The sequence below is a fragment of the Corticium candelabrum genome, chromosome 16 (genome assembly GCF_963422355.1).
Source record: "Corticium candelabrum chromosome 16, ooCorCand1.1, whole genome shotgun sequence".
Classification (NCBI taxonomy): Eukaryota; Metazoa; Porifera; class Homoscleromorpha; order Homosclerophorida; family Plakinidae; genus Corticium; species Corticium candelabrum.
Window position 1 is genome coordinate 4,034,392 of NC_085100.1, and position 19,064 is coordinate 4,053,455.

At 42.1% G+C, this 19,064-nt stretch overlaps 4 protein-coding genes across 4 annotated transcripts; 1 reads left to right on the forward strand and 3 right to left on the reverse strand.

Annotated features, from left to right (window-relative positions):
• Positions 1-71: 71 nt before the first annotated feature.
• On the reverse strand, positions 72-3,318 carry LOC134192544 (uncharacterized). The gene is made up of 11 exons (XM_062661284.1): positions 3,167-3,318; positions 3,051-3,106; positions 2,906-2,987; positions 1,870-1,941; positions 1,726-1,800; positions 1,594-1,657; positions 730-781; positions 636-676; positions 538-578; positions 396-456; positions 72-332 (listed from the first exon to the last, which is right to left on the reverse strand). The coding sequence occupies exons 1-11, from the start codon at positions 3,316-3,318 to the stop codon at positions 243-245; spliced, it is 786 nt and encodes a 261-aa protein (XP_062517268.1). The 3' UTR covers positions 72-242.
• Positions 3,319-3,368: 50 nt separating this feature from the next.
• LOC134192094 (tubulin polyglutamylase complex subunit 2-like) lies at positions 3,369-7,231 on the forward strand. Its single transcript, XM_062660784.1, has 7 exons — positions 3,369-3,568; positions 3,622-3,789; positions 5,889-6,143; positions 6,200-6,375; positions 6,441-6,595; positions 6,647-6,694; positions 6,749-7,231. Exons 1-7 carry the CDS (start codon positions 3,514-3,516, stop codon positions 6,882-6,884), a joined length of 993 nt encoding a protein of 330 aa, XP_062516768.1. The 5' UTR covers positions 3,369-3,513; the 3' UTR covers positions 6,885-7,231.
• On the reverse strand, positions 7,026-8,165 carry LOC134192545 (arrestin domain-containing protein 2-like). The gene has a single exon (XM_062661285.1). The coding sequence runs from the start codon at positions 8,163-8,165 to the stop codon at positions 7,026-7,028; it is 1,140 nt and encodes a 379-aa protein (XP_062517269.1).
• A 2,293-nt stretch (positions 8,166-10,458) lies between these two features.
• Positions 10,459-18,354, reverse strand: LOC134192546 (GPI ethanolamine phosphate transferase 3-like). Its single transcript, XM_062661286.1, has 7 exons — positions 17,828-18,354; positions 16,246-16,431; positions 15,187-15,241; positions 13,420-14,819; positions 12,704-12,897; positions 11,098-11,489; positions 10,459-10,747 (listed from the first exon to the last, which is right to left on the reverse strand). Exons 1-7 carry the CDS (start codon positions 18,352-18,354, stop codon positions 10,577-10,579), a joined length of 2,925 nt encoding a protein of 974 aa, XP_062517270.1. The 3' UTR covers positions 10,459-10,576.
• Between the last annotated feature and the right edge of the window lie 710 nt (positions 18,355-19,064).

Genomic DNA, 19,064 nt, shown 5'->3' on the forward strand with positions numbered 1-19,064 from the left:
TATAAAACGTGTTGTAGTACAGCAGCAACATCTTTGCTTTAATTAATTGCAGATTGCTCGCTTGTTTAATTGAGTGCTACTGTAATCATCCCAATGACATAGAAACTACTATACAACAGTCATAGTACATAATCTATACTACTAAAACAGATCTAGACTTGTACAATTTACTTAGTGTATGTATCTAAATATATTTCATACAATATGTACATCTAGTAGGTATCCCTGTCAACTCTCGTTCGCTATACATCCATTGGTGATCCTAGTGACAACATGAGTTCTCTTAGATGAGCATCTTCGATCCAGTCGACGCCACTGACAACAATCAGTCGCTAAAAACAACAAAGCGCGTTAATCTGATGATGCTGAACCTCGAAAGAGCATGTCGACTGCACTTGTAATGCAAACCGTCGAATTCTCAGTTGAACAAGTTCTTCATCTAAACCTGCAACCTCACTATACCCAACAAAATAGCACAAAATGTCATACATCTCAGCCAAAGTCAAATTGCAACACAATCTATCAAACTCAACCTACAGTGTTAATGTGCTCTGCTGTTGATTGGCTCCAGTTTTGTCCTGTGCAAATAATAAATATTAATATTTAATGTTTCGATGCAATCCTCTGTCGCAGACCTTGAGTTCACGATATAGACGCCGATTTTCGGTTTGTATCTCTACCAAAGAATTCACCAAATGAACAAGAAAAGTTGGTGGCAGAAGAACCGACCTGCACATTGAAGCTTGATGTCCCTAATTTGAGAGTCGACTTGTCTCAATTGCTAAACAATCAACACAATAATGGAGATAGTTACGAGTACACAAAAACATTTGGAAAATGAAAGTAATGTAAGGTTGATGTCTATGAAGGATGGGGAATCGCAGGCACAGTGTGAAAACATTAACACTTGTATATACAGCATTGCATCACGTGCTTATTTTATGGTTCACTACAGTCGGTATTAACTCCAGTAAGACTTACAAGCATCCAAACACAAAACGAGCATGTCATAAATAGTTTCCTAATTACCATACCTACTCTTGCATCAACCCACCCCCATGGCACATCAGCTTGAGTCTATGAAGTATGGAATGGGATGTTGAAGGAGGATATAACACATTTAGGTGCTCATTGGTGAAAGGGTTTGACTAATTACTACAACTCAAGTTTGCTAGAATAACCTTTGCTATTGTACCGGTACATCTACTAATCCTCTGTCATCTCATATTCATTCACCAAGGCTTTTAAATTCTGCATCAGAGTCGAGTCAGTAAACAACAGGTCTACAGCTTCTTGTTTCAGTTCACTTTGGCTCGAAGGAAAATCGTCAATGAGCTCGTCATCTGGGTACCAATTCACACCAATTGAGTGGAGCTTAGGTACAAAAATGTCAGATGCTGGGCTAAAGTTAAGGAGGGGCTTGATGGATAATGAGGTGATACAAGAGTAGGTATGGTGCTAAAAAATATCTCCCATTGAGCCATTTACATTGCATCATAAATCTCCTCACTGATTGCACATTACTCTAGCTCACACTGTTGAACAAAAGCAAACATCTTCCAAATACATTACTTCACTGCTAGCTACTCTCACCTCCTCAGCGGCTACAATTTCTTTAGACAATTCTGTTTGCTTCTGGCATTGTTCTAGTATTAACCTAATCAATGTCGATATACATAAAAATTCAATACACTTTTAATAAATTAATGTCACAAGTTTACTAACTGTCCAGTAGGCGACATAGAACTCAAACCAACCTCTGGAAACAAAGACTCACAAGCATGGTAGCTCTGTTTCACCCTACAGGAAGAGATATCCTACTGTAGTGATATTCTTGGAATTAGAACTTTAATCATTATTGATTCCTACTTCTCCAAAATAAATCTGTCATGATCCAGCTTCGTTAAGTGTTTCAATAATTTCTCTTCCAATTCACCAATGCTACAAACAAAAGATTTTTAATAATACGTATCTTGTATTATAAAATCCATGAATTACATTACTTCTAAATCTAAGAAATGTCATTTCTAACCTGAAGAAGTCAGTTTTGTTGTTAAATCCACCACACCAAATACGTACAGCAGTCATGCCTGTGTACTGAGCAGGCCCGTAAGAAGCATTTAAAAAGTGGTCCCGCCTAACGCGTGCTAAGAGGGTGTGCCCCATTAGTGCAAGAGAGTAGTCTTCCAGCATGTACATATTCTATTGTACAACAGGTTGTTGAATAATTACTCTCATTACCAACAATTACTGTAATACGGGCTATGCAATAACCTCAGTCCTCTGGGCAGCAAAAATAGCAATCAAGATGCTAGAATTTACTTTTGTTCAACTATAAATATATTAGATATTTAATCACCTATATTTTCAATCAGAAGTTTCGAGCAATTTCCGGCTGTCCAAAATCCAGTTGGTTAAAGGTACCTCGGCAAACTGGACTGACCAGCTTCATGCATATGTAATTCCTGCGGCTCTAAATTAGGCCTCTGGTAAAAGTTCACCTTAGAAAAAAGTGGTCCGGCCATGAGCTGGACTGGCTCCTACGACTCTGCAGATATCCCCATAACTCAAGAACAAATGCAATGCAACAGCTGCGGTTGACAACTTTAGTGTTGTTAGCTAAGGAGATAATACCATACAATATGAGTCACGCAAACTTAACTGCATAATCTAATTAAATATCAACTACCTAGCCAAATTCTGGAAGTACCTCTCATGGCTATGCAACCAAAGTAAGAAGTAAGGACACACTCCCAGACGCATTGCATTTTGTGCCATCAAAATAAGAAGCAATGGCACAACTACTTAGAAGCCAACTACTTGGCTCACAAAAAAAACAGTCACAAAATCCCAGAAACAATAATTATTGAATCTTAAAAGAACCACCTAGGTAAACTTCCTTCACCTTTTTCGAAGATCTTGTCGCTGTTGCTCAGCTTCGACTTCGTTCTCTAAAGTTTCCAATGCATTCTTATCCAACAACGTTCCTTTCAACAACAAGACAATTTTAGGACCATGCCACCCTATGTTACCCGACATTTGCGTATTACGTGCTCGTAGTTCTACAGAATAAGTAAATTTCTCCTTCTCAAGCCTTTCTTTAAGCCTTCAGTCCAAAATTCAACTCTCACGTCTCACAAATTGCCAACTAGCGAATAGTGCTCACTCTTGTAGCTCCACAAGAGGGTCCTTCTTCTCAACAGTAGCTACAGAGTGTCTCTTTTCTTCCACTGCTCTTTGATACTCGTCTGTTGTATGCAGTACGTCCCTAAATGCCTCTTTTAGCTCATCGTAGACTCGTCCGTCTCCCGCCGCCATTTGAAATCAAACCGCACGTGATGACCGAAGGCAGTTTGCTAGCTGTGGCTTTGCAGCAACGCCATCTAAATACCGTATCTTTAGTAACTGGTCATGTACTTCTGCGCTTTTTCGTGCGTTGTGCTTTAATTTGTCTCATAGATTGTACCGTACAGTCTATACTGTTAGACTATTTGCGCATGCGTAGCGTTACCAATGGAAAGGCAAACTTGTTTAGACCGGCTAACTCTTGGTCTTATCGAAACTCTCCGTAAGTCGTTAACACGGACATGTTTAAATGGTTTTTAAGGAAGAATTTTACAGAGAAGAAGCGTGATGTTTGTGACGTCAAATTGGAAGCCACATCCCCCGCCGATTCAGCGCATATAGCAGACTGGGAGAGACAAAACGGCTGTTCTATACCATCCGATCTGAAAGACTTCTACCTCACAAACGACGGCCTGCAGTTGACATGGAGTTTCCAATCACGTCGTATGTACATCAATAATTACCAACTAAAATTATTGATTAATATTTAATTAATGTATTAATCAATGTAGTTTGTGTTATATTGTGTACACTAATTGTAAATGAGGCACCACATTTGTTGTCTTGTGTGTAATAAATTGAAGTAGAGAATCTTCAGCTCTAGATTGTCTGAATAATGCTACACTGTTGGAAAGGATTTTGCTAAAAAAGACAATTGAGAGTGTAATGGGAGCTAAGTTGCACTCTTGCTGAATAGCTACTTTCTGACGATCAACAAACTTTTACTGTGAAACTGCGGTTCACTCTTTATTTATTGGAATTGGCTAGCTACAGTTGGCTATATGTTAATAGTGGTGAAATAGACATTTGATGTATAAGACGAAACACTTGTGTCCAGAAATGGCTAGATTTACGTTATTATAGACAAATCAAGCAAAGGTCATTTATAAGAGTACTACAGTGGAGTCCACATAACTTGATTTCGCTTACTCTGAAGTTGTGGATAATGTGAAGGAAGCCTTTGGCCCTTACCTGATAGATCAATACAAATAGACTATGGTAGTCAAATTTGCTTATGTCAAGGTATCATTTATCTTGATCAAAACAACTGACTTGTACTTGAGACATCTCTCGATTAAAATGTCTACCAGTAATGGTTCACGATCTCAAAAGCTAGTGACATTGTACCTCAAACAAAAGATTGATTTGATAGAGTGTGTTGAAAGTAGTAGGAAGAGGAAGAAAGAAATTGCAGATGACTTTGGGATCACACCAAACACTCTGTTGACGATACTCTGAGACAAAGACAGGTACAGAAACCGTTTCTACAAAGAGAAGACTAACATAAACAAGAAAATAGCAAGAGCATCTAAGCATGAGGACATGGACAAAGCACTGCTGAATGAACTACTGACATTGAGGGCTTTTGCTGCACAAAGAGATGGTGAATCTGACTTGCTCAAACAACTAATTAAACTAGAGAGACAGATAGATGCCTTTGCTATGCAACACAGGATTTAGCCTACTTTAGATTCTTATTTTAATTAAGTGGCAGTACCTGTATTCAAGTTCTAGAGTATCAAACATAGGCTTTCTGATAACAAGTCTGTACTTAATTAAGTATAAGCATTTATTGATTCCCTGGAGATTTGAGTTATGAGGACTCCACTGCAGTAGGGCTTTGCTAGTCTCCACAGTCTCTGTGATCTTCTAGTCTTATGATCCAGTCTTAGCTTTCAGATTGTTTAATCGCAATACCTTGGTTCATCAAATGTAACAGCGTTAATATAGATCTATAGGCTTGGATGATAAATGGTCTTTATCAACATTTGAGCCATGATGCGATTTGGGCAGGGCAATGGGTTACCAAGTAGGGCACCTTGGTTTTCAACTACCATAACAACTACTGCTCTTCTGTCTTTACCGCCATTGTCAATACCTACCTTCTACACCTGAAGTATTTGACATAACTGGCCCTGGATTCTGACTCCGAATTACAGGATACCATGATGTCCACCAACTGCACATTGTCAGCCCATCAGGCTAGTCAGCTTGTGTAGCATGTTCCATGTTGCTTGTTTTGTGACGGGCTGACAGAGAGTTATGTTTCTGACTGATCAGTATTGATGTCAACATCTATTGTGACAACATACCAAACTTTGAAATGTGTCTTCAATGATGATGTGACTTAGACCACTTTTGTCAAATCACACTGCCTCTTCTTTTTTGACAGCGTATTGTTAACTGTTTGTTGGAATTTTTTGACACCTTCTACTCAGTTGCTGTGGGTTTGCTTTTCCTTGAAGCCTTGGAGCTTGCAGCATCGCTTGTGTATGCAATGCTTGTATTGTATTTAATGTAGGGCGTGCTTGATTATTTTGTCAAGGCTTGCTCAAAGGGGACAGGAGCATTCAAGGTGGTGCAGGTCATGCTCTAAGTGGGGCAGGGCATCATGCCTTGCTAAAATCCTAGCTGGAACACTGTGGTGTGTTGGTTGCAAACTTGTTAATTAATTAAGTAATACACATATGTTGTCTTTATTGGCTCATTATGGCAGTTAGCTTGGAATCAATTAAAGTAACTTTCTTCTGCTTTTTGCACAGATAGTACGATCTCACTTGGGCGTGTAGCTGTGAACAGTCTTTCAAAATTAAACTCGCTCAACTGTACAGTACAAAAAGTTAGCAGTCTTCAACCGTCTCTCATTGACATTGACACATCTGATGACGAAGAAGAGGATTGTTCTCGACCGATGCCCCACTTTGACAGTCGATCAAAGCTGTTTGAGTTGGACAGCTGTGATCCCTATGGCACAGTAGTTCTGGTGTATAACGTACAAACGAAGAAAGGGGCAGCAGGTCTGTCAACAGAATTAGCAACATTTATTTGTGTAAACTACATGTTGCTTTGTCAGACCAGTCCGGTAATATTAGACAAGTTCTTCCATACATTTGGTTTTTGGATCGATCATTACAATGGCACTGGCTTGCTGATACGTTTACATCGTACTATCGTTTGATGTTGGTGCACTTGGGCCTTCCTGAATGGCAGTGTGTATTCACAACAACAGGACTCAGCTCTGAAGCCCAGGTTTCTCCAATGATTATACAACATCTTTATACACTGGTTTCATTTTGCGTTACGCACTCATTTAGAGATGGTTCAACTTGTTTGTGCCACACAGATTACAGTTGGATATGAACAAAGGAATACCTTGTTTGGAAGAGCACGCAGCATCAGAGGAATTGTTTGTTAATCAGCTGAACTGGAGTCGTGTTCAGAAGGCAAGGCCGCAGACAACAGATAAACGGTCTGCTAAAATCTCTTGTTTAGTACATATTGTCATCATTATTTTGAGTAGAAGGGAGTCTTCTCTGGGGAAGAAATCGATGTCGTCGTCTGCTGTTAGGTTGTATATCTGCATGTTGGAAATGAGTCAGTTATTGATTTTGTACATCTGTAGTAAGCAACAGTCACAATCTGCAGCAGCTGTTGCTGCCGGTGGTGCAGCAACTCGGTCAGCATCAGCAATGGGTTTTGCCACTCAGAGCAGCCATCACCAACCATCTTCCTGTGCTACGAGATCGCAAAAGTTGTAGTAGAGAGACTGGAGGTTAGTTCATTTCTTCCTTTTTTTTGAAAAAGAACTTACTGTATAGAATACATATTAACATGCCATATTGCTATGATAGAATCTGAGTCACATGTTAATTATGCTATTTCATGAGATTTGCTTATGTTTATGTGTCTTGAGTGTGTGGCGTTGTTCGAAGGTGTTGGTTAGTGCAGTAGACCCACTGCATGCTACCATATGTACCTTGATCATTGCCAGCCATGTCCACCAGAGGATTGTTCCAGACAGTCAACTGTGGCACAGTCGTTGGTACTGATGATGTAAGAGGAATAGGCCAACGTTGTCGACTTTCTTTGGGAACTGTGCTATCAATACAGATTGTTTTTTTAATTTCTGATGTCTGCTTGAATGGCACAGAGCCAACAACAATAGGAAAGTACGTTTCGAGGTTAATACCTTTAGCAACTATGAGCTCTACTTGAATATAATAGTCTCTTGATATCATCCTGCACTTAAGATTTGTGGGAGGCAAAGGAGGAATAGTAAGTTTCTTTTGCTGCCACATGATGGTATGTCTTGGTGGGATAGGTCTTTCTTCCAACACAGAAACAGTCGTCAAGCTGGTTGTTTCTTTCAAAGTCAATGAAAGAGTGGTTGCAGCAATTAGTCGAGCTCTCAAACCTGTGACTCGTCTGTTGCCTACGTTTTCTGCAATGGTTGATATTGTTGCTTTCTCTCCCGGACAGTAACCCATGCGGTCCACGCTGGCAGTGAGCACCAGGGGACCGGATGCACAACAGCAGCAGCACAGCGTCTTCTCGTTCTCACTCATCATGCTGTGTAACAGACTGGCATCGTTGACATCAATGTACTCAATCACTGTGAAGGGCAGTTTTGTTTGGAGGTTGAAGTGGCGAGGTCGATTGACTGTGGCTGTCAACCAATATCGAATGGTACCAACTTTGCTTGTGATGAATGATGAACTTTCGTGAAACTCTATCGAACTTGGCAGTTGCAAAGGAAGACAATACGAGAAATGGAAACTGTGGTGTCCCATTGGAAGTACAGTGATGTCATCGAATGCAGTCCACAGATCTATTCTGTGATTGATGTGTGTCACATTCTCATTGTAGTTGCTGGAATGAACATCAGCAACTGATGCCAAGGACATGCCGTGTACTGTGAGGTGCACTGCGTGTGCAATAATAGAATCTCTCAGTTGGATGATGACTGTACCCACTAGCGCCTGTCCAGGATGGTACACTTTCCTGCCATGAAGAAGCTGGATGCGAAGACGTCTTGCCATCGTCCTACACTCATTCGTACTTTATACTACAAGTGTTGGTAGAGTAGAAACGTGCAGATTATGGAACATCAATATCAGCCTAGTTATCATCTGTTGGTGGTGTCTTGTACGCATGGGCAGTCTGTGATGCAACGCATTGTTATCAGGGTGGACTTGAAGTTGCTAAAGCTGCAATATGGTCTCTGCCTTACATGTAAAAGAAATTCTGGTGTGTATGAAAAGGTGACAACTCATGGGAAAACGATGAAAAGGTGGCGACTCATGGAAAAACGCGCAGCAACAGCTTATTCACTTCATAGCACTTCTGTGTGGCTGTTGTCATCCACTTGTGAGGCAACAGATGACATGCGCGCATGACCTAGTACATAGATGCTTATCTCGCACCTTGCTTTGCTAGACCCTTGTAGTTGTCACCGTTGAGCTGAGACTTGACTAGACATTCTCTCTTTGAGATGTAGGGGGCAGACTGGGAAGCAATTTGTGAGTTACCGCACGTGAGTAAAAGATGATCTTGGGTTAGTTGGCATTGGAAGTGTTTGTATCAACGCCTACAACGCTATGGCCATTTGCGTTCAATGAAAGGCAACACACGCACGTGTTGGCACGTTTTATCTGAGAACAATATTATGTAGCAGTAGCGGGTGTCAGTAACAGGTGTAGCTTGTTGCCTGGCCTTGGCGCTTCTAAATGGCTCCATATGTGTCTGGAGGCCGAGGCTGTCCGTAATGCCAGAGCCTCTTTAGATGCGGCTCTGTGTAATGCCACTTTCTAAACGTACATTGTGTACTACTATGCACTTACTCCTATATCTTACCTGTACAGTACTGTACAATTGGGGGTTATTTAAAGTCGAAAGCAAGGTACATCTTTCTATTCAGTGTACTGCTCTGCATGCTATTCTTTTCTCCTTTTGTCTCTTTTTCCAGTACACATGTCAAATAGTATACATGGATAATTTCAGACTTATTTGACTTGATTTTTGTGCTTGTTTGTGTTAGGCAACTGCAATTAATTAATTAACTGACCAAAAAGTCAATTTTTAGCGCAACCTCAAAGCTTTCACCACAAACTTCGACGTGTCCTGCGCGTGTATCCTAGCCTAACGAAGGTATTTTGCAATCTAACTGTCCACGAGCATGTCTACAACCTGAGAAACGAACCTTAATTAATTAACTAGAGATACTATTTAGGAACACTAGAAATGCGATTGCTTTTGCAGTAGCTGCATGCAGTATCCGGCCGGTAGGGATCTCCAGTTTCAGCTATATTACTTTCCCGAGCTTCGGGCATGCAACGAAAGGTCAACGGTCAACCTACTATTTCTTACTTCTCATCGGAGGCTTTATATAAGCTTTAGTCTCCGACCTAGTTCTATGTCTACGAAAGCGTCATCTGCAACTGCACCATCTACGCATTCTAGCCTGAAAAATTCTCTCGCTATAATAGATGTGTCCAATGGTTTTAATTTCTTGAGCTGAATGCATGCAGAATCAGCTCTAACTCTAGATCTTGTGCACGCCGTGCTATAGCTACTATGTTAGTATTTGCTATGCTAACTTCACGGTGTTGGCCTCAGCTGGCTGATAAGGGGTGTGGAAAATAAACAAATGCGTGTATCCATGCATGTATGACTGTAGGCTTGAATAAGTATTACCTGACATCTCTTTTAGCAGAAGCGCGCGTTATATGTATACGCCCACTGGTTAATTAACCATGTCGTTGAGCCTCCTTTCGCCCATACTTGTTCGTTTTCATACTTCTAAGTTAGACAAGAAAAAGCGCATTGAACGATGCAGTAATTTATACCCTAGAGATTCTGTAGAATCTAATGTCATCACTCATGACTGATTCTTCGGCACTCTCTATTGTGTTATTGTTAGCTATAAGACCAGTACTGCAGCCATGGGATTTGAAAAACAAGAAGATTCATTATGAGGCCTCCCCAGATACCTACGTCACTGTGCAGCAGAGGATTACCGTTGTTGACTGGATTCTATATACCGTTGTTGCTGCAACAACAAGGAGCTTTGCAATCAAAAAGCGTCAACAGCGTTGTTTTTCCTAGCGAACGTTATAGCTCAGAACGCATGCGTGCATACACAAGACTGAAAGACAACATTTGCAGTTGCCGTTGGAATTGTAGCTTTGTGTTTGTTAGGATAGTTGCATGCAGTGCGGACGCGTCGTGCTGTACGTCTAGGAGTTGAGTCTGCAAGGCGGTCACAGAACTGTCCATCTCCACAACCCATGCACAACAGACTATCTTGTATGGTGGTACTAGATTCACACGTATCCGCACACTACTATACACAGTAGCTAGACAAGCTATACCTGCATGCACCTGAGTGAGCAGCAGACCAAAAGCACAGCAATAAGAACTATATATATATATATACAAAGATCTAATCAAGCTACTGTGATCTTATCCTATTGTCTAGCGCTACGACAAACAAGAATATGACCAACAGTAGCACTTCTTCATACATGAAGCCAACGACTTCGTATAGAAACCGAGGAGCAAACAACCTCCATGTGTAGAGATGAATTCGCAACACTACCGACGCTACAACAGTTGCCATAACCTATTGCAAACAATCAAATTTATTTGTCTATTATATCATACAATTACATACAACTTATTTGTCTATCATATCATACAATTACATACAATTTGTGTAATTATTAATTTGTTATATTAAATGTTGAATTATTGTTGTATAATTATTTTTAATAAATGAATATTGTTTATACTATATTTATACATAAGTATAAGTAAATGTTTACATTATTAATATATTCAATCACCATTAATTGTTTACTATGTAGTATGTCTAACAATCTCAAACATAACACAATGTGGTTGTGCTACAATTTCTGATTGAATTTAATCAAGAAGAATACAAGTCTACTAACAGGAACAGCCGTGCTGTACCTTGAATGTGCGGCAAACCGTGTACAGTAGACATAGTCGACATATCGATCGATACGTGCTGTCAACGTCGGTGGTCGACAGGAGGGGCCCCTTATCTCCTCCCTCGATTCCATTTTGCATCGAAGTGACGTTAGAAAAAGCGGTCGAAGAAAGTCTTTGCTTAGCGAACAGCAAGAGCGGCAGACCAACAACGCAAAGAGTCTGTGAGGTGAACGTGTTGAGTAGTATGAGAAAGGTAGATAGAGCTGTAGAGAAGACACCGTGGACTGCCCCTCGGAGTCCCACGAAGGCAGCTTCAAAGCGGATGTCAGACAGTAGAGGCTGATGACCAGTACAGTAAAAGTAGTGATAACTCAACGTCGTCCACATGACCATATCACACCAACTTACATCTAAATTCAAAATAAAAAGCAATAACTCGTAGTTATTCTCGTCTTCCAAATCCCTTGATTTGTCGCGAACGGTACCAGTCTTACACCCAGGGACGGCGCTAGGCATGGACCTGGGGAGGCCTGTCACGCGACAACTGGTTCTATAGCCATGACTGGTCCTGGGCTAGGGTTAGAGTTAGGGGTTAAGGTCAAGGTCATGCAGAGTAGGTTATGCTAGTTTGACAATTAATCCTCGGCGGAGAGGATTGACAATCCGGGAATGACGAAGGCGGGGAGAGACTGGCTCAAGTCTATGGGGTTTACGTCAAAGACGTAAGGAGGTGTTACGTGCTCCTTACGTGCTCTTGAGTTTTCTTACGTCCTTGCGTCTCTGCATGTTCACATTAAAACGACGAATGCAAAACGCGGATATGGAAGGACACGTAACGAGACGCAAGAAAATTGAGTCGGTTCTATTCTTGCGTTTTGTGTTTCGCGTCATTTTCTAGCAACCTCTTGTTTAGCGTAGGAAAGGGTAGCGCGTTAATTAACTAGGAGACGCAAAAACAAACACGTGCCTTTTAATGTAAACCCATGGCAGTTTAATGTGAATGGACAAAAGGTTCTAGGAGACGCAAGACGAAAAGACGTAAGATGCGAACGCAAACACGTACGGTTTTGCGTTTTTGTATAGGCTTGGGTTTAGGATTAGGATTTGGGTTAGGATGCGGGACCACTTACGGCAATTATGGCACTTAGAGTACATTTGGTTCAACTATCAGTATGGTAACTAATCCTAAACCTAATCTTATATTATTATTATAACCCTAACCCAATATTTAGCTCTAGGCAAGGTCTCATAAAAGTTAAACCCTAGCAGCTGGTCTCCCCAATTTGAGGTCCATCGACGCCCTGGCTTGTAACACCTCTAAGCTCATGTCACTTGAATTGCTATTCGACAGCTGGACACACACGGCGACACACATGACTACAGTAGATCACGAGTGCCTGGAGACGGGGCTAACAATATAAGTATGCCAGCAGTGGCGTAGGAAGATGTTCACGAGCTAGGGGCTGTACCGTGGATGTCATCATGAGTAAGCTAAACTACAACAGATTTGTAGCACAGAAAATTTCAATTCCTACAGTGAGCGAGGGGGTTGCATCCCTCCATCCACCACCACCCGTACCCACCCCCCGGTTCCTACGCCGGTGATGGGGTGAATTAGGCTTACCCGTTCTCGATTTGTGCTTTCCGTTGGGAAGAAGAGCGATAAAATTGATGGTGAAAGCTGCTTGTAAAGCGAAGAGCAGCATAGCGGGTGCTAAGCCGTCACCTTGAAGAAGAGTAAGTACCAACCACGTGTTTACCCAAAGCACAGAGAAGTGAGACAGACGGGTGCGACGTCTGTTTGACAATGCAACCGATCTGTAGGACAAACACAAGCAAAACGTTTTCATAGAAGCCATATAATACTGTTTAGATCTAAATTCAATAAAATGTTTGTGTTCTATTTGGTTTCAACGTAGAGCACATTGCGTAACTTTATTTACAAAATATGAATTAAATGATTTATTTTAAAACCGAGCTTATTAGAATATTTAACATTTTAAATGTTATTTGTATATTGCGTAACAATATTTACAAAAATTTATATATTGAATAGTTTATTAATACATTTAAAAGTGAATTCATTAAAATATTATATATTAAATGCTAGATGTATATTGCTTAACAATATTTATAAATATATATTAAATAGTGTATTAATACATTTATAATTGAATTTATTAAAATATTTAATATATTAAATGTTATTTTGTATATTGCATAACAACATTTATAAAAATATCTATTAAATGGTTTACTAATAAATTTGAAACAGAATTTTAATATTTTTTATTATTTTATATATTAAATATTATCTGTAATTTGCAATGATCCTTATACCTTTCTAGTTGATTAAAATGTGGTTTGCCATTTACTGCCCTCAAAACATTCGGTCCTACGAGTATCACCAAAACTGTGATGGCGCTGATGACGTAGACGATCCGGGGAGTTGTAGTATGTTGCCAATTGGGCAGTCGATCGAGAACGGCTGCGGGCAGAAATTGCAGCGCCCAATAGATCCAAACACAAGCGACGCTCACAGGCAGCCCGTAAGATACAGCCGCTTGCAATAAACCGTTGCCGTTCAGTTGGCCATTCCTTTTCATCATAAACCACCAAACTGCAGGAAAGAGAGCAACACAAGAGCAAGAAACGACATAACGAGCGACCGTCAGGGAGCCGATTAGCGGTCGCACTGCAGCTAACGACGTCAAGAACGACGAACGCTCGCATTCAACTTTCATCTCAAAGCATCCGTGAAAGCAAGTTGCTGCACGACAGCAGATCACCGCCAATAGAGCAGACACGCCCACTACTTTGAATTTCTCCCACTTTATCGGAGTGTTTGTCTCACACAGTTTGCTCTCGGATTCGACCAGACGACGACAGGCGATGCAGAAATAGACGACGTAGAGAGATATGAGGAGATAGTTGACGCTACCGTCTTCGTACGTTATGTAACTGCTCGAGAACGAACCGACACATTGAAGGAGCACTAAGAAGGACGCAGACGCGTTGTCTGCGCGCGCTATCCAGCTCTTTGGCGTCGTCCAGAAAGCCGCCGGCGACAACTTCGTGAACGTTTCGCGTTCGAAGTACACGAACGCAAAGACGGAACCAAGAGCAGAACCAAAACAGAGGAAAATGGGTAACTCTTCGTTGCCCTTTGTTGCTAGGATCAGGTGGAGAGGAATACCACATAACAAACCAAACGTGCCACCTGTAAGTATTAGTGGCCATAACTTGGTAAAACGCTGTAGCCGACCGCATAGACTCGAACCGTTGTCCAGCAAGAAGCTCAGTATTGGTAACAAAGACAAAGCGAGAACGACCACGCCAAGGCTCATCGAGACTAAATCCAATTTTGCCCACACTTCTCTACACATCGACTGCACCTTTTGGAAATACTTCTCGTACTCGTTCTGTAACAGCTGTGCGTCTCCGTCTTCTCCTTTAGACACAAAGGCGTGGAAGCCTTTCTCTAGCGTTTCGAAGTCTGTCGTGAGTTGCTCTAGTTGTGCGGACGGAAGGTCTTGCGACGTTTTGGCGTAGGCGTCGAGATAGCGATGCAACTGGTGGGAATTCAGACGCATCGCCTCTAGTAGGGTGCGGTTGTTGTCGCGATCGGAGGCGAACATCTCTGGAATGACGGAACCGAGACTAGAGAAGGGGATCGGCAATCCGAGCAGAAGAGAGATGGTCGGGACGAGGTCGATTTGAGAGACGTCTCGCAGAGCACCCTGTACGAACCAAATAGTAAAAAATTTAAAAATAAAAATTGAAAATTTATTTTACGAAGTTAAATTTAAATTGTAAATTGTAACCATTGTATCATCTCGAGTCTCGAGTGGTTATTGTTGCCGCAAAGCAATTATATAAAATTATTAAAATTAAATAATTAGTAATAATTATATAAAATTAGTGTACTTTAAATTAAATTAAAGTTGTACACTAATGGGAGCAGATACTGTCATATTGACATAACACTTGCTTGCTTCTCAGCTGCTGGAGCTGCATACCTGTTGTAGTCGTGTTGATGCTAGTCTCTTCCAGACTCACGTGAGCCTGAACGTTCCGGGCTCAGATACAGTCCGGTTCCCGTATGACACTTTCACTGCCAGGTTTACTTGAGTCTGGGGACGAGGCTATCACAGACGAAGGAAGCACCATCGCATTGGAAGGCCAAGCATGCATAGGGGCGTGACCAACGACATTGTTTGCGCAAACAGAGACCGTTCTATTATAAAAAGCATCGTCTTCGGCATCAATATTGATACCAATGTTCACAAGTGCAAAATTTGTAAATGCCTGTAAAATGTGTGCTCTCGGTACCCAACAGACGTACATGCATGTACTAGAAATATTGGTCGTCGTGCCGACTGAATTTTTTTATTCGACGACATGATCCCTTCGTCTCCGCTTCTGACACCAATGTGCATAATCAATCCAACGGCGTCGCTGGACATCCAAAATTGGGGAGACCGGCTGCTGGTGTTTTACCTAAAGAGACCTCCCTATAGCTCAGTTGGTTAGAGAGTCATCCTGTGGAGTGATTACATCTGGGACGTTGCAGGGTTGCATGTTCAAGTCACAGTGATGGCGAGCTATGGCATAATTTCCTTGGGCAAGAAACTTACACACAATTGCCTCTCTCGACTCAGGAGTATAAATGAGTACCTGGTCTTTGACTGGGGTGGCAAAGGTCTCCGACTGCGACAAAGTCCATCAGCCACTGAGGTCCGGGTGGAACTTCGGATGCCCACACCACAGTTGGCGTCGCAGTCGGCAGGAGCACCTGGCCAGGCTCCAGGAGATTGCTTAGCATGGCCCATAGCTCCTGCTCAGTGCACAGGAACCCAGCCACCTGGCCGGGGGGCATTACCGTTTAACGACAGCTCCTTATCCATTTGCCATTTCCGTTGCCAAGAGACCTTCCAATTGTCTAATAGGCCACATCTACTAATATTACGCGCCCATGGCCTCTCCAGGTTCATGCGTAGCGACCAATTAGCTGCCAACAGCAGCAAACGCGAAATTTTGTCATACCACGTGGTATACACGCAGGGAGTGAAATTTTTATCACACTATCAAATATCTCAAAACTTTACCTGTTTTCGTATGTTGTTTACCTGACTGTGTGATTGTTTCCACGCTCTTTCCTTTTTCGTGTACGTAAAGAGAAAAGAATTCACTTCGTGGCTGCTGTCTCCGCCGTGTTCTCCAGACGACGTCATGCCGTGGTCCCCCATCACAACGAGCAGGGTAGTATTGTCGATTGTGTTAGCGACTTCTCTCAAGACTTCATCCATCTGAGACAACTTGGAAGCCATTTCTGGGTGGTTTGGACCAAATCTAATTGTGTAGTACAGTTAGAGACTCGTATAGCTCTCGAAAACAGCAAGAAAAATGAAAAAGAGTGAATCTGTCTTGCTCGTTTGCTGTTTGTAGTCACGCATGCGTGCACGCTGGGTCACTCGTGCGTGCGCGAAACCCGCTTTGACAAATGCATGCAAACACGAAATCGGATAAGGTCAACAGATGACTGTAAAAGGAGGATAAGATAACTTCCATGCACTAACACAACCGCAAACATGATTTACTGTATCTACAAACAGAATGTGCTCCGAAGATTCTGGAGTATGGCAGCAAGTGAAATAGCATCTCTTTACAATGTTTTGCAACTATCAAGTGCGCTGTTTGTCCTATCATACATTTTGTGCGTACATGTGTACGGAAGATTTTTAGACTGCATGTGTACTCAAGGTTTGGTGAATGACAAATGCAGACCAGCTGTTTTATTTCAATTCTTGATTTTTGTGGATGACCCATGCAGGCCAGCTGGTTTATTTCAATTATAGTTACGAATTCTTGAATAAGCAAGTTGAGATTTGCCTAGAAATATCTACAAGTGTCAGAAAGTATTACATGCATGTAAAGGGCGGGTAGTTTGAAGACTTCCGTTTGCAAAGAGAAACCGCAGAAACCATTGGGGTGTATACTGCATCCAATTACGCTAAATAACGTCGTCCAATTACGCCTTGTAAACTTGATTTTATAAACACAGAATCTCTAGAGGGTCACAAAGATTCTCTCTATGTAGTGTGAGAGAAAGTGCTTTGTTGCCCTAACCATGCATCTATAACCTGTGATGGCAAAGATCTTTGAGCAAGACACCTTACTAGTGGACTATTGCACAGACCGAGTTGGACACTTGGTTGGACACTTGGTTACTTTTGTACATTCAAACGTGCTAGCTATAGATTACAATGTATATTTTATAAATGAAGTAAACAACACAAACAAGCAGAAAAGAAATTGCGTGTAGTCATGTAGGAAAGCAGGCGGACAGATGTATAGACAGGCAGGCATGCAGACACATGGTATAGTCAGTCAGTAGACTGTATAGTATTGTAAGGCTCTACTGACAGGTGAAGACGCACCAACCCATAAAGCGACCAAAGAGACGGTTTATATACCCATGCACGTGCGCGCGCGCGCGCGCGCACACACACACACACACACACACACACACACACACACACACACACACACCAGAAACAGACAACGTTCAGGCTCTTACAAGTAAACACCATGAATGGACGGACAAATAAACAAACAAACAGATACAAAAATAAACTAAAATGTTTTCTCAAAATTTACACTGCAAGTCCTTCTAGGTTATACTGTCATAATACTAGCATGCACAATGCCTAACTGCAACCAAACAAACAAATTGTTCGCTCCTTACCTGTGGCCAGCGTGATCAACGCCTAGAAAGTGAGCCACCAAAACATTCCAGTCTGATTTCTCCAACTCCGAATAGAGATTTTGCAGTATGCCGTTGTCTACCGAATGAAGGTCCGCCACGTCGAACGAATAAAACCCAAACTGTCTGTCGAAGAGTCCCGGATATAGATACAGTAGCGTGTTATCGCCCAACATAACAGACACCAAACCGTTCTCGTTCGCTCTCTTTATCCAGTTATCCTCTACCACGGACTGTGCAGCAAAGTTCTCTCCGGCATCGATAAAGGTCGGCAACGAGCCGGTCGTCAGTCCCTTCAAACGCTGCGTAGTCGTAGTCGGAGAATCGGCGACGAAACGAAACATGTGAGCATCTAGTCCTTCACCCGAAGTGAGAAGCTCGTGAATTACAGGCAACTTGTTCTTGTAAAACGGTGTCTGTGCGGGTGGCAAGTGAGGCTCGTAAATGCCAAAGTCTGCCCGCATCGCATCGATAAGAACAACAGCAATTCGGTCGAACTTTCTTTGCATCCAACATTCTTTCTTCCCGTCGGTATGTCTTCGCTGTTGGACCGGCTCTTCCCATCGACAGTCGCTCGCGTTGCTTATGAACGATCGTTTGAGAACGTAGCCGTTCGAGAAGATGAGGACGGACGCGACGTGAAGGGCGACAATCCAGACGAGCAGGAAGAGAAGACTCGCAGCTGAGATGCCACGATTCGCCATGTCGACGTCTGAACAAGCAAACAAAATTCAAGGCAAAGAAAAGGCTATAACCATAGAGTCTAAAGAATGAGTCTATAGACTACGTGGAGAAACCCTCTATGTAGTCCCCATCGTCGCTATGGGCGTTTTCTTTTAAAAACGCGTTTCTCTCTTGTAAGAACTTGGAATTTTTAAAGTGCGTGTTAGTCGCTTTGTTGCGTGTATGTCGCGTGGGCAGGATTGTCCAAATGAATATGTGCGTGCGATCATGAGGGTGTGGTCGCTCATGCTTGGCCGTGCAGTGGTACAGTCGGTTGAAAATACGAATTCTCGTCATCGACAGCATTGGAAAAGCGTAAACACATGCGAGAAAATCAAAGAGAGTGATGCTCACCTTGAACGCAATTCGAGTGTGGGTCGTTGTTGTACGTCCTTCCGTTACGCTAATCCGGTAGACTTATTGATATCACACGAATTAGGAGGGCAACGGACATTCACTGTGGAAGCTTCAGAGAAGTGAGAGCTGTCTGGCGGTC

What these genes read in the sequence shown, in the direction of transcription:
- LOC134192544 (XM_062661284.1), bottom strand. Translation starts at nt 3,318, where the DNA reads ATGGCGGCGGGAGACGGACGAGTCTACGATGAGCTAAAAGAGGCATTT. An exon ending in TCTATGTCGCCTACTGGACA is followed by an intron (nt 1,658 to 1,725) that starts GTTAGTAAACTT and finishes GACATTGATTAG; the next exon opens with GTTAATACTAGAACAATGCC. An exon ending in AAATTGTAGCCGCTGAGGAG is followed by an intron (nt 782 to 1,593) that starts GTGAGAGTAGCT and finishes TTGATTGTTTAG; the next exon opens with CAATTGAGACAAGTCGACTC.
- LOC134192094 (XM_062660784.1), top strand. Translation starts at nt 3,514, where the DNA reads ATGGAAAGGCAAACTTGTTTAGACCGGCTAACTCTTGGTCTTATCGAA. An exon ending in AACGAAGAAAGGGGCAGCAG is followed by an intron (nt 6,144 to 6,199) that starts GTCTGTCAACAG and finishes TTGCTTTGTCAG; the next exon opens with ACCAGTCCGGTAATATTAGA. An exon ending in CCGCAGACAACAGATAAACG is followed by an intron (nt 6,596 to 6,646) that starts GTCTGCTAAAAT and finishes TATTTTGAGTAG; the next exon opens with AAGGGAGTCTTCTCTGGGGA.
- LOC134192545 (XM_062661285.1), bottom strand. Translation starts at nt 8,165, where the DNA reads ATGGCAAGACGTCTTCGCATCCAGCTTCTTCATGGCAGGAAAGTGTAC.
- LOC134192546 (XM_062661286.1), bottom strand. Translation starts at nt 18,354, where the DNA reads ATGCAAAGAAAGTTCGACCGAATTGCTGTTGTTCTTATCGATGCGATG. An exon ending in TCTTTTCTCTTTACGTACAC is followed by an intron (nt 15,242 to 16,245) that starts GAAAAAGGAAAG and finishes TGCGATGGTGCT; the next exon opens with TCCTTCGTCTGTGATAGCCT. An exon ending in CGGTTTGCCGCACATTCAAG is followed by an intron (nt 10,748 to 11,097) that starts GTACAGCACGGC and finishes TGTTTGCAATAG; the next exon opens with GTTATGGCAACTGTTGTAGC.